The following is a 14,387-nucleotide window of genomic DNA, read 5'->3' as shown; positions in this document are numbered from 1 at the left end:
TTCTGCTCTTTATGAAACTTCAGTTGCTTTATCGTTCTCTGAAGAAAAATAAAGAAAATAATGAATTGAGACTAACTGTTAGCTATTCCCCCGTGGAGCCTGTCAGGAGTACAAAAATAGTTTACAGCATGCTGAATAAAAGATCACTGAAGTCTGTTCCTTAATATTCCAAGCTTAAGCTGCTCCTTCTGCAAGCATTTGTTTTGCTGATGGAATATCTAAAAGGCTGTCAGGGTGCATAGAGGATTAAAATCCAAGCAGACAGGACTACCTAGAAACAGTTATTCCAAGACTGCAGGTAGTTTTGAGGGCTAAGAGGAAGCTGTGAGTGAAATGCTTGGGGGCACTCTTTGATTCTCACTAAAACTCTGAATCACCTTTGAATTACCTTCATTAGGCAGTTGGTGTTTATAGCAGGAGAGCGAAAGCTGTGGCTGTGTCTTTGAAAAAGGAAAAAAAAAAAAAACAGGAAGAAAGAAAAGGAAAGCAAATGATGCACCTTGTGGTGCCTCAAGGGATGGTTTTGCAATCACGCTGAGCCTAATTGACAAACATGTTGTGCTTGCGCGAAGTCCTCAAAGATTTCATAGCACGTCAGCAAATATGCTACTGTTTGCCGTTCAGTGTGGCATTGCTGGGTTGGTGTCAGTGCAGTGGAACTGTGGTAGAACAACCTGTGATTTGATTCCAACCAGCTCACCCATAAAAATCATCTGTCAGCCCATGCTGTTATTCATGGAGGGGCACCTGTGTGGCCGGGTTGGATTAGCTGAACATTAGCGTCGGGTTTAAATTACAAGGAGAACAATGTGATGGAGGTAGACTTAAAACATGGAGCTTTGCCATTATGGGGAAAGCAAGCAGCAGCGAGAGCTGCTGTGATTTCAGCTTCTTCAGTAACTCTTGTTTGCGAATGAGAAGAAATAGAAGAATCCAGCCTAAGGTAACAGTGGTTGGCATTTGTTTTTATTGTTTGATGTACAAATGTTTGTATTAGGTTATGACATACCTGTTGTGTGGAATGGAAAAGAACTATAACAATGGAAAATAAATTTCCAATAATTGGAAAACAGAAAGAAGACAGTTTGAGCAGTTGTTCCATCTACCATCAGTTCCATATGATATTTTTATGGGATTAATCATTATTTAAATTTGTTTGGAGAAGGGGAGTTAAGATGATAATTTTTAGTGAAAACATTAACATTACTAATGCTGCAAAGTTAAGAACTGTTAACATTTTTAAGTTACAGGAATATCTTACAGGTTTCTGCATAAACGGTGAGCAAAAGCTTAATTTGTAGAATCCCAGACTTCCTAGGGTTCTGCAAAAGGTTTCAAACTGAGCTTTTGGTTTATGTGAGATGCTTTGTAGTTTATTAAAAATTTATGTATGTTGTAGACAGCCAGTCTATTTTTTATTTTAGAGAAAAGAAGATATTCTATAGAGATCTCAGTGACTTGTATTTATCTGAAATCAAAAGTTCTGCCTTTTAAAAAATGTGTTTTTTTAAGTTTAAAGCTAACATTTGATCATTTTGTTTAAATGGACCTTCTACAGGAAAACCAGTGTGAGAGGTCATTCATTGATGTGCTACTAATTTTATACCAGTATACCCCTTTAAAGTAATGAAATTGTGAAATGATGCCCCTGGATTTTGTCCCCAGATGGCACTGTTTTGGAAGTTACCTGAATGTATAGGTGAATTGCCTGGTGTCAGTAGTATTTGGGAAGGTATTTCATAATGTAGTTATGAACTATACAAGGACTGAGAGGCCTCGATTCCTCTGGGCTAGCATCTCCACCTTGCACTTCCATTCATCACAGGGGTGACGCAGATGTTTCCGGAGTTTGACCTGCAGATTGGTAGAAACTGTTGGAACTCTTTCTTGAAAGGAAGATCTTGCAAGGCTTTCAGGGCGTGATAGGGAAGTCTAAAATTCTTTTCCATCAGGATAATGATCTTATTTGTCTATCTTCTTTTTTTTGCCCATGACTTTTCAACACATCTAGAGCTACATTTCATCTATGCATCCCACTCGATTTAAATCAGATTCTCTGGTCCGTGTCCAATCCCTGCTTTTCATGTGATTCCTCTTCAGTTTGTGAGTCCAGGAATAACCGTATTTTCTGTTCTTGGAATAGCCCTAAGAACAGATTGATGCTGTAGAAAAACCTGTTTGAGCACTGATTTCCAGGCTATGTCGTTTGTTTGCCCAGTCGGTTTCCTAGAAATGATGATGTTGCTACAGTGCTGGTGGCTTCCTGCAGTGAAACAGCTGCTTGGAAAATCCCCATGTACCCAAATTCTATTTGACTTCAGTCACGGACCCTCGCTCAGACATTAGGAGTTATCTCCAAGGTTATGATAATTATGTCCTTAGCTAGACAATGCCTTAATTTCCTCCTATGTAAAACTGCACCATGATTCTTACCTAGCCCTTTTAGAATCGAACAGCATTATTAATTTGTTTTTCTTATTTGCCAGGAGAAAGAGCAGATCCTAACTATGATACAAATTGTTAAAAAACTAAACAGCCAACTTCCTAGCAAATAATCTAAATGTTTGGAACTTGACTTAAACATACCCCAAGCTTTTGCAGTCTTCTGTGGAAGACGCATCCTAAAGGAGTCAGAAACTGTGTGACTGGCTTTTCCATTTCCAGCAGACTTGGACTAGTTGGTCCATCTGATGGGATCTTTGCCCGAGTGAATGTATGCAAAACCTTACATCACCCATTCCCTTTGCACTGATTTTGCAACAGTCTTACTGACATAGTTCATATGCTTTATTACATCAAATAGAACAGGAGCGATTGAAGAAGTTTTCTGGTAACTCCACTCACATTATTCTTTAGGGACTTGTGGTCTTCACCTTCCCTGCTTCAGTGGCAGCATTTGACTTGCTCAAGGGCACTAGCCAAGCCTGTATGCGTGCCACAGCACAGGGCTGGGGACAAAGGGATATAAAAATTCGGGGTAGCTAGTCTACATTATTTGCATAAGCTCCTTCTCAGCCAAGCCCAAGCCATTAAAAGGACAGGGGCACTTCCACAGGGAAATTTCTTTACCTTGAACATTTAAGCTAAGATTGAATGAACCCTCTTCCCACTCCAGAATGACTGTTCCTTTGCAGGGAAAGTTCTTTAATTTCCTTCACCTCTAATACTATTCTATTTCACAGAGAGTTTGCCAAACTTAATAAATTTGTAGTTAATGTTTTGTCTATGTGATGATCACAGCCAGTGATTGCATCCACAAGGAATTTATCTACCATTGCACTTACCTCCTTAAATATCTTTCAAAAATGTGTATTTTTTTAAAAATGACAACAACCACAAATATTTCCTTCAAAGTTAACAAAACTGCTCTGTAATTTACAGCTGAAACATTTTATGCACTGCTTTTTACTTCAGTGTATCATGATTTAAACTCTTGCTTTGGGAGTATTATTGAGAAATGTAGGAGAAAACTTCATACAGTTTCTTGAGTTGTCAAAAATTAGTTGGTCTTCTTCAGTTATGAGAAAAGAATCATCCTAGAGATTGTTTTTATTTCTGCATGACTTAGCATGGTAAATTTGAATACGCTTACAAGAAAGTAATAAAATGAGGAGAACAGAAAGCATTACAAAGAACAGAAATAAATCAAAGAAAATAAAGCAGAGGGCATTCTTCTTAATGGAGGACAGTTGAAAGCATGGTCAGATCTGTCTTTCACTCCTTTCTATGTAGGCTGTCCTGGGAATGCTAGTAGTTTCTCAAGAAAAACATTTCTGTCAACACCTGAAGAGGAAAGGTATGGCCCAGAGGGCTGTGGAGCTGCAAAAAGGTGTATTATAAATCTTCTAATTAAGAGAATGGCTGTGATACAACAAGCCAGAGGGAATGCTGTATGCAGCTTTCTGTCATGTACTCCACCTCACGTAGCCCAGCACAGCTGGTTGAAAGAAGAACACTGAGTGCTATTAACAAGTGCCAGAAGTGACCAGGGTACTTCCCCATCTATGTGGTGCATAAACGTGGTATCAACAGTGGACTGCACTGATAACTTCCAGTATCACAAATCTATGAGTTATATATGACACAGACTACAGGAGTTAAATCTCTTCTTGTGAACCTTGGTGTGAATTTATCAGAAATGCTTGAATGTACCTGGGGGAGAGAAGAGTTGGACTGTAACTAGATGCATGTGCTTGCTCATGCTTGTTTGTCTGTATATGTTTGTATGTGAATAATTTAACTTAAACACATTTGATGCGTGTTTGTGCTGTCTAATTTGTATTCCAGCATATGACATCTCCATGCGTTCCCAGGGCTGAGCTTGCCCTGCTGTCATGACAGTCTGTGTGGTTATATGGCTAGAGAATGAGAAGTCTCTCTTGTATGTGAGGTGTAATACTGGGGAGGAATTTTTGGCTAGAGAGTTGCCAGGCTTGGAAGAATGGAAAAGTGGGAGTGATAGAAATGGGAGTGATGTGGCTTTTAGGATGGTGCACCTCAGCAATTGCATTAGGCAAGGACATTGAGTGGACCTCCACGAAGGCAAAAGAATAACTGTTTGTCCTTTGACCACACTGTGGAAAGTGGTGCCCATTCCAGGAGCATCAGTAAAAGTGGCAGCCTTCTAGAATAGCTTCTGTGGGTGAGCATGTATTTCTTCTTTGAAAACCCTGGTTTCTGAGTGAAAGTAGAACTATTCTGGGTTGTCAGCAGATTTAAGACGAGCAGGGAACATGCCATTCCTTGGCTGTATGAAGGAGGAGAGCACATTATATTTTCAGTTTTACATATTCCCCTAAGATGGTGGGGGGATAGGTACGCCTCCATCAATGCTCCATCACACATGCACAACACCCAAAAGAGGAAAAGGAAAGACAGGATGGCAGCTAAGCTCTGTCTCACTATCTACACCAAAATGCGAGCCTCAGTATCTCATGGGACAGAGCAGCTCTGCACTGACGCCAGCAAGAACCACAGACCAAGGTGCCACAATTTGGTCCTCAGTAAATGACACATAATGTCCAATGAGAAATCAATCATTGAGGTATTGATTTATTTTCGTTTTCCAGACTGGCAGTCTTGGTGAATATTTTACTCACTGTATAGCAAGGTTGCTGTGACAAATTTTGAAAAAACACAAGTTCAAGTGTTTTTTGGTTTCACAAGCACATGAGCTCAGTGAGAAAGAACAGACTGAGACGGCAAGGAGAACAGCCAATCCTGTTATATTTGTCTTTCTTATTACTGACTTGCCATGATAAATATGGAAAATTATATTTGGCTAGAAGGAGGCTGAGAAAAAGAACAGATGGCCACCAAAAGAATACTAGAGCAGCTAATAGTCACTGGCATATTTCCGGGATAAAAATTTAAATCTGAAATCAAGCAGAAGGGTTATCCATTTTTTTTCTGATCAGGGTACTGTGTATGAAACTGATCCTGCTATGCTCTGACTAGATGAAGGTGGGCTTCCTGAAATGCATTCACCGAATGGAATAAACAACCTCTATCCTGCAGTTAACGGCTCTTGCAGTTATGCTGACAGAAATAGTTGACAAGGTGGGGAAAATGTTTACGTTCTTACTATATTTTGAGTGAGTGAGATGACTGCATTTGCTGTGGCTTTTTAATATATTGCATGATTGAACACCTCCATTGCATGTATGTATTCTGCAGTCTTTGTTGAGTTTTGATAGAGAGAAGAAAGTGCCCATTTAAATGAGGAGACAATGGAATCTGTATGTTATACAGCTGTGTATTTAATAATTTCTAAAATTTTAATGCATTTCTGATTACTACAGTCAAGTACTGAAAAAAAGAAGCTGACATTCAGGGAATTATGAAAATGTGTAACAGTTTCTGATTTTGCAGAATGCTGTATGCTCCGTACCTAAAACTCCTTATGACTGCAGACTAGGTAGTGAATGAGGACGTTGTTCTGTTTCGGGAGTGATAATTGGAATTAGCAAGGTAATGATTTGAAGGTCTGGAATAGCAGGAGGTGATAGTTTGGGACTGAAGTGCAATATTAGAGCTGTAGGACAGGCAGAATGCTATAGAAGTATGACAGCCGGGAGTGAAATGGAGTGGAATAGCAACAGTTGCTGCAGTTTTTCTTTAGAGTGTATCTGCCAGAATTAAACCAGTTGCAAAAGCTCAACTGTAGATCCCGTACTAGATGTACAGGATTTTGCTAGAGCAGCAGCTGATGGGTCATCTGGATCAAGACCATCAAATAAGTTGCTGTGTGGACTCACTTATCAATCCAGCTGCTCCCCCTTCAGCCACCAGCAGGACTGCTGTAGGCACAGATCAGTTTTTCCACGGCTAAAAGATTATGCTCTTTATCTGTTTGGGGGAATGTTAGGAGAGTTGATCAGTTATTGATTTTAAGGTGTTTTGAATAAATTGTCCAAAGAGCACTGAAGAACTACAAACCCTTAATAAGTAGGTTTTGAGAAAGAGAGACAAAGAGAATCACAAATGTCCGTGATTCAAAAAAAGGCATGGCCATGGGCTGATGGACTGATTTTGCTTTTGCAGCGTAGTAGGAGAAATGTCCACCTCAAAATCTTGTTAATCTTTCCCTAGTGAATGGAAATTAAATGGATTCCAAAATCTGACATCATGCCCTGGAGCTCGCTCACCTCCTTCCTTAGCTCTTGCTGAGTTTTAAAGACATTTTGTGAATTGTTCATGCTCTATTAGTAAATGCAATATATTTTGTAATTTATATTTAGTAATACAGATACTTCTGCATAGCCTTTTAAAATTATTGCTAAGAAATAAAATGCCATTTTGGAGTGAAGACTCTGCAATCTGTACAGGTATGTGAAGTCCACTGTTTCTTTGGTTTTCAGTGATGGCTGTTTCTCTCTGAAATCCTGGCTTTATAATGACTTGTAGTTAGAAAAGCACAAAGTGGTTAAGCAACTGTCTCTAAAGAGTGTAAAGTTTTCATCAGCTCCAGAAACTGAACAACAAAGCTAGCTGGCAGTAAAGTGTAGATGAGGTGTGGAAAAAAGTATAACGTGCACTGAAATTAGTAGTCTTGCTAAGACCTGGGTTGATATATCTAGTAGACTTATGAATGTAGATCCCAAACTCATCTTCAGAACAGATGTGATTCTCCCTTGGAATGCAGGATATTTAATTTGCATGTGAAGTGTTTGCCTGTAAAAATACTCTGGCACTGGGTTTTCCATAGATCATCTATGTAAATTCACACTGGAGTATAGTGGCCACAGGGACATTGGGTGCACTGGGCAAAGAATATCATGCTCTAGGACATTCATATATTGGATGCAATAATCCAGTGGTTCTCTTCTGAGGGCATTTGTTGCGGTGGCTCTGGGGATGTTTTGGATTTACGGTGCCTCATCCCTTGCCCCTGGCCAGCTGATCTCTAGTTCCAAAGATAGGAATCACTGACTCTGTCCTGCAAAGTCAGGTCTTAGTACCTTTGCCTTTCCTAAGATCTCCTCTGCTCCACAGATATCCGTGGGCTTTCCTCTCAAACTATATCTGATTATCATAATAAGCCTGAACCCAGAGCTGCTGTTTCTGCTTGTTCTGAATCTGAAGTTTACCCTTTAAGCTTGCAGAAGGACTTTTTTATTTGTGTTTTTTTTTCTCCCATGACTTTTCAAATGAAAAGAAAGGGAAAATACCTACCATGGACACTAACAGCACAGCTGTCCAACGGGCAGTTTCTAGCTGGTCTGCCCAGCTTTAGTCGTGTCTTCACAGTTGACAACGAGACAGTTGAACCTGCATGTCAGAGGGCAGCTTTTCCTTTGTGTGATCAGGTAGATTTGTACATAGAGTTTTCTCTCCATATTTAGTCTGGAAGTGTCTTCTGGAGCTCCCTAATCTAACCTCATCTCCAAGGATGGAGATCCCACAGCCTCTCTGAGCACCTAGTCCATACTTGCAGAGCCGGATGTGTCAGAGCCATTGTACATGTATGTTCAGCTTGATCTGCACCTTTGTAGCAATGCCGATGTGCCCCGGAGAGATCTGGGTCACTGTATGTGCATGGATCGGTTTGTACACAAGCATCCCTCACCCACTACAGCTCCTATGTATATGCAGTGTATTGGCACAGATGCAGCAGTCTCATCTGCTCCTCCAGCATGCAGACGTATTTTCATGTGGAGTAACTGAAGTCCATGACAAATGCCTTTAAAAATTGATCCTCTGGCACTGGATAGGCTAAAAGTCATTCTAAAGAGCGATGGCTTTATCATCAGCCAGTGCTCTGCCCATTTAAGAATGTGTGACAGGTACAGGTCATGGAAGCCCCGGCCGCAAAACAGATGAAGAAGAATACCATGCTGCTTCATTTAAGCATTTTTCGTCTGCAGTTCACATCCATAAGATGATTTTGGCTGTAAATTTGTCATTTTGAAACTCTAAAGCTCCCCACTTGTGCTTCCAAGTTTCTCTGTTCCTAGAGAAAATATTGCTGTTCTACTGCTTCAGAACTCCTATAGTGGAATTGCTGTGTCTAACTGGTTAAAGGTAATTTTTTTGACTAGGAGTAAATCGTAGAATCATAGAATCATAGAATAGTAAGGGTTGGAAGGGACCTTAAAGATCATCTGGTTCCAACCCCCCTGCCATGAGCAAATGACATTGTGTCTCAGAGTCCAAGGACAGGGGCGTACACCTGACGAAACCCAGTGGGGTCCAGTCCTGCCTGTAGAGCAGAGTTCCAAGGTGCTGTAGCCACAGAGTTTTCAGCATCTAAATTACTGTAAAGACTTGTTAAATTCACTACAGTCTGTTATTGGACAGAAATGTACAGTGCTATTTATCAGGTTCATTTTTACAAAAAAGCTGCTGAAAGCACTAGTAGAATCTTAAAACATTATGAGCTTCTTAGCACTTTGCCTGTGTTCCTTTTTTTGTATTTGGTGCTAATATTATCTGTCGATTGGAGCCAATGGGTTTTCTTCTATATCTCCGTTCTGTGTTTTTATAAAATCCGTGCCACAAGTTGAATCAGTTTAATGCTGTATTAACAGTGGAGGGGCTCACAATCTATCTCGCGAGGCAGTTTAAAGCTGTCCTTCCAAGCAGACTCGCTATCTGCTTTCGAGCACATATTTAGGGATGGCAAAGGCCCCCCTTCCCCTCCACTGGCCACATGGCCCTGTCAAGCATGCTGAGAGGCATAATAGGCAAAGCAAGCTGTCTCTGCACCTGCCCACAAAGCAGCTGTTCGACTGGGAGAGGGACTGCTAGAGCGCAGAGCGTTTTCAGCAGCTTTTGTGGTCCTCTCTCATACACTGCGTTGGCACAGGCATTGCCACAAAGGAAAGAAGCACAGAAACCATACAGAGATTTCAGGATTTTTCCCCAGAAGAATTTTTATCAAAGCGTCATTTAATGTTTGCAGTCTTCCCATGTGGATGCGTTTTCTCAGTCTCAGCTGACTGTTCAAGAGAGCAATCATCTGGGACCTAACAGAGTCTTCCACCAGGTACGTGACTCTTCAGCTGACTTGAAAAATATCTGAATGCTTCTTTTCTAAAAGATTCCTTACAATAAATTAATCTGAGCAGGGGGAGGTCCTTGCTTCCCTGCCCACTTCCATTTCCCCTGTAGCTGTATGACTGTCCCAAGTGCCTGCGAGTATTTTGGTTTTGCATTTGAGACATTCTTCTGCCTTGCCACTTTTGTTTCTTGAAACTTTCATCAAAAGTCCTCTGGAATCTCAATTCTAAGGTTTTAAAGCCTCTTCTACAGTATTAGAAAACTTACTCATTGAAGTTGGTTGGATTGAGAGCTTTGTTTCTTTGCTTTTTGAGAAAATACCAAACCTCTCCTTTGTTGTCAAAAGCTTGACAAATATGTTTCTATCCTTCCCCAGTGACAAAAATTTCACAGGCTTATGTGGGTTGTAGCCTGAAGTCTCTGGACTTTGTCCTATATTTGATAGTGCATAGCTGATCTATTTCAGATCTATTTCAAAACAATTTTTTAAATTATTATTTGCCGAAGAAATAATCTCCCTCAAAAATTTTCTTTGCTGCTATGAGTGTGATTTCTCTCACTTTTGATATCCAAGAACATTGGAGGTCCTAACCTTCACAAAATCACATCCTTAAATGACTGACTTTAAAGAATGAGTGGTATAGAAATGTTTTGCAAATAACAAATGGGAGAAGTCTAAAGGAAGGACTAATAATCCTGGAGTTTTCAAATGAGTATAAGCATTTATTTTTCAGCAAATTTTGGGCAGGACTTCTTTTTTCCTCACTACCGAGGGGTGCAACAAAGGGGCCTCATCAAAGTGAACTCCATGGGAAACGAGAGGCAAGGAAATATGGAGAAACCAGTTCAGGGAAGACCATCCCACCGTCTCCACCCCTGGTGTTTGGCAGCAGTCCAGTCCCAATTTCCCTTCCACCACTGGGAACAGCTAATGCTGTTGCCTGCCATTTACAGTTCCTGGTTGGTTATTACCCTACGTGTGCTTTATTTTCCCCACTCAAAGGAGCCCTGCTGCCCGGAACGGATGTTTGTTTTCCAAGCCCAACCACCTTCTCCAGCTGAAGCAGTCACTGCTCTGGTGCTGGTTGGAGGTGTTCTTGTGAGGAAACTTTCATGACCTAAATCGCGCCAGGCTGCCTGGGCAAACTGCTCCTGCCCATTGGTACAACTGGGAGCTGCCGGAGAGCGTCAGCTCCTTTCCCCTGCGCCATTAGGTGTCAGAAGTGAACCATGCACATTTTCTGAGGGTTTAAATCCCTCTGTTGTTCGGAGGTGTTACAGAGAATTGCTTGCTAGGTCGCTATGTAACGTTTACTTGCGCTTTCTGTTTAGAAAATCAGTCGTGGTGTTCTTTCCCTCCCACATCTGGAAGGTCAAGCAAAGCATGGCTTGGTGGCAGACACGGCAAACCTTCCCCCCCTGGAAAGCAGCCTGCCTCAGATAACAAACACGAGTTTGCAGAATGTCCTCCCCTCTCTTCAGGTGAGTTATAAAGCTCTCGGACAGCTTGCATTTGCCTGGTTAGTCAGCTTCTCTCTAAGTACTGCTAAGAGTGTCAGTGGGAAAGCGTTGCGAGTGTGTTTGTGTGTGGGAGGAGAGGAATTCAGTGTCAGCATCTGCATCAGTTTCTGGTTTTAGCCACAGTTAAAGAGGAAAAAACAAAAAAAGAGGAAGAACTATAAATAGTCAGATAGATTACTTACCAGCGTGGTTGTGTCTCTCTCCAGATGTTTTAATGGACACCCAACAGGAAGTTTTTGAAGTCATCTTCACTTTTGGTATTCCTCCCTTCTCATTTTTTTCGCAAATCCCGTGTCCATCCCCTGTCTGTATGCTTCTTTCTTTGCTGCTTCTCTCCCCAACAGATCAGGGACCTGCACTACACAGCACCACTACTCTAATCAATCCCTTTCTCACCTTTCTTCTTCTTCAATGGAGTCTCTTTATTGAGAGATTTGACAGACTCTGTAGGGCTCTGATGGGAAGTCGTTCTAGATCTCTTGCACTGGAAGTCCCTACATAAAGCATTTTGTTTGGGAAGTCAAAGGTCTTCTCAAACACTTTGAAATTGGCAACTTGCTACTACTACAAATTCTTTAATTTGGTTTCGGCGGGTGTGCTACAAGATGCAACATAGCGTGAACGATGAGGTGCAATGGGTTAGTCTCCAAAATAACTTAAGTTTTCTTTAAAGCTTAATTCTGTGGCCTTCATAAGTCAAACCTGCACTCAGCTCCTACAAAAGCCTGTGACTGAGCTTTGCATCTGAAAATCAACCGTCCCTCCATTTCATTTTCTGTGAAGAGATGGGAGCCAAGCATGTTACAGAGGATTTTTATTATTCTTTAAATGGAATTTTTAGACTTATATAAGAAGATGTGTGAACACCAATAAGAAAGCCTTTTGCTTGGTTTAGAAATGTCAGGGGACAATAAACATTTCAATCTAGAAAGCATGATTGTGTGCTGTCTGTTTTGGAGACGTTCCTTGTTTACCCTTCCTCAGAAACGACACAGCATTGCTGAACTGAGGGAGTGTGTGTTGGAATGGGCAGAGTGGAGTTCTCAAGCTGGGACTGAGCAGGTAGCAGTAGGACTGACCTGTGTCAGCACAGGCCTGTACTTGAGCTGTTGAAGTGGTGCCCCTCATACCTGGCTCCCCTGCTTTCGTAGCAGTTCATATTGCAAGAAAAGTAGCAAGGTTAGAGGCAAGTGCGGGAAGACGATTTCATTTCAAAAGAAACCCATTTTCACTCGTGCTAACACGTTCTTAACCCAAAACTCACAAGCACCAAGACGCATGTATCCAAGCGGTACCAGCCAGGAATTCTTGAAAGGATGTGGTGGACTAGTATTGCCCACTAGTTAGTCATATCACATCACCTGGGTTCTTCTTGTCTTGGCAGCCGTGTGCTGGTTATTGAATATGGCTTTTGTACCCTTCTGACACTGAGAGAAACTGATCGCTTGTGTCTCCATCTTGTCCCTGAGAGTCATCAGGACTTTCTCAAGGGATGAGAAATTTGAAATGAACTAAGGAATAATTTAGGTTGGAAGGGACTTCTGGAAGGCATCTAGCCCAACCTCCCACTACAAGGAGAGCAAACTTTGAGCAGGTTGCTCAGAGCCTTCTCCAGCTATGTTCTGAATGTCTCAAAGGTTGGATTGTCCACAGCTTCTGTGTGTATTCCTGTTGCAATAGTGAACCACTATGATGATAAAAAATGTTTCTCCTAGCATTTCCTGTGTTGTGACTTGTATCCATTAACCACATACCCGTCTTGTCCTAAAACCATGCACCCCTGAGAAGATTCTGGCTTTGCTTTCCCTATACCATCCTGCCAAGTAACTAGATAGCAGTGAGGTCACTCCTGAAGCTTCCTCTTCTGCAGGCTGAATAAATATATTTCCTGCAGTCTCTCTTTGTACATCATGTGCTCCAGGCTCCTGACCATCCCCTGACCTCTCCCCTGAATTCACTTCAGTTGGTCAATACCTTTCTTGTACTGGGAAACCCCAGACTAGACGCCGGGATGTCACTAGTAACCAGTTGCCACTGATCACAGTCCTTGGAATCTGACCATCTAGCTGATTTTCCACTCACATTATGATCCATTTATCCAGTTCATATCTCAGTCTTTGGGCTTCAAGCATACAGTAGTGGGAGACAATGTCAGAGGCCCTGCTGAAGTCAAAGTGTACAATGTCCACTGCTTTTCTCTCATTGGCCAAGCCAATCACTTTGTCAGAAAAGGCAATCAAGTTGTTCAGACACCATTTGCTCTCAACTCAGGCTGGCTAATCCAGTAGGTGTGCTGTTTGACTTTTTGAAATGTTCAGGAATTGCTCCTGATTGCCATTGACTTTCAAAGATGATAGAGACCTGCCTTGCAATGACATTGGCCACCTCCTTCCACACCCTCAGGTGCATCTTGTCTGGTCCTGCAGACTTAGGTATGTCCAGCTACTTAAGTGGTCTTTAAATATCTTCCTCTACTGAAGGTAATGCTTCTTCACATAAATGCTACTTCTAGACTCAGGGACTTGGGAAGCCTGAGGGCAAAGCTTACCAATGAAAAGCATTGAGTACCTTGGTCTTTTCCAAATCCTTGGTCACTAGATCCCAAATTCCACTGGGCAGTGAGTTCACATTTCCCTTAACCTTCCTTTTTTGCTGATGATGTACTTACAGCAACTGTTCTTATTGACCTTCACATCCCTTGCTCACTGCAATTCCAGCTGATCTTTGGCTTTCCCAGACATGCCTGCATGTTCAAGTAGTGTCTGTTGCTTGTAGCTTGGATAACCCATCCCTGCTTCTACTTTTTGTGTGCTCATTACTGTGTTTGCCCCTGGCCAGAAGATCCCTTTTCATCCGTGCTTGCCTTCAGCAAAGTTTGCTCAACTTTCTGCAAGTTATAGTGGGCTATTCTTGTGCTTTAAGGAGATACATTGACTTTGAAGATCAGTGAGCTCCTTTGATTTCCTTTGCCCTCCAGGGCAGTCTTCCATGTGTTTCTGATGAGAAGATCCCTGAACAAGCCAAAAGGTACTTTCCTGAAGACCAGAGTTTCCAATTCTGCTTGTCTCACTTCTCTGAAGATTTTAGACTCCACAATCACATGGTCACTGCAGCCAAAGCTCCCCTTTCCTTGACCTTTACATCCTCAACCAGTTGCTCCTTGCATGTGAGTGACAGGTCCAGCAATGCATCTTATATCACCTGCATTAAGAACACAGTCCAGTAATCTCCCAGAATGCTTTTGCCACTTCAGCAGATACTGAAGTGACTGAATTACCCCATGAGTATCAGGGTCTTTAGGTTATGATGATTCTTCCCTGATGTACCTAATAAAAGCACCTCATCACTGGGTTAGCAAAGATTTT

General features: G+C 41.7%; 1 protein-coding gene across 2 annotated transcripts in view; it reads left to right on the top strand.

Moving 5' to 3' along the window:
- DYRK4 (dual specificity tyrosine phosphorylation regulated kinase 4) overlaps positions 1 to 14,387 on the top strand; it is a 50,553-nt gene that overhangs the window by 14,666 nt on the left and 21,500 nt on the right. Inside the window, exons 1-3 of one of the 2 annotated variants that reach the window (XM_009938468.2) lie at positions 5,203 to 5,559; positions 9,404 to 9,487; positions 10,834 to 10,983. In XM_009938468.2, the coding sequence (XP_009936770.2) occupies positions 5,536 to 5,559; positions 9,404 to 9,487; positions 10,834 to 10,983 (258 nt within the window). In that variant the 5' untranslated portion in view covers positions 5,203 to 5,535. Of the gene's footprint in view, positions 1 to 5,202; positions 5,560 to 9,403; positions 9,488 to 10,833; positions 10,984 to 14,387 lie in introns of those variants that run through there. The other variant, XM_075441642.1, reaches the window with a different exon arrangement.

This window comes from Opisthocomus hoazin, chromosome 1, assembly GCF_030867145.1.
Source record: "Opisthocomus hoazin isolate bOpiHoa1 chromosome 1, bOpiHoa1.hap1, whole genome shotgun sequence".
Classification (NCBI taxonomy): Eukaryota; Metazoa; Chordata; class Aves; order Opisthocomiformes; family Opisthocomidae; genus Opisthocomus; species Opisthocomus hoazin.
Note: the sequence above shows the minus strand (reverse complement) of the source record. Positions and strands in the feature narration are given on the sequence as shown.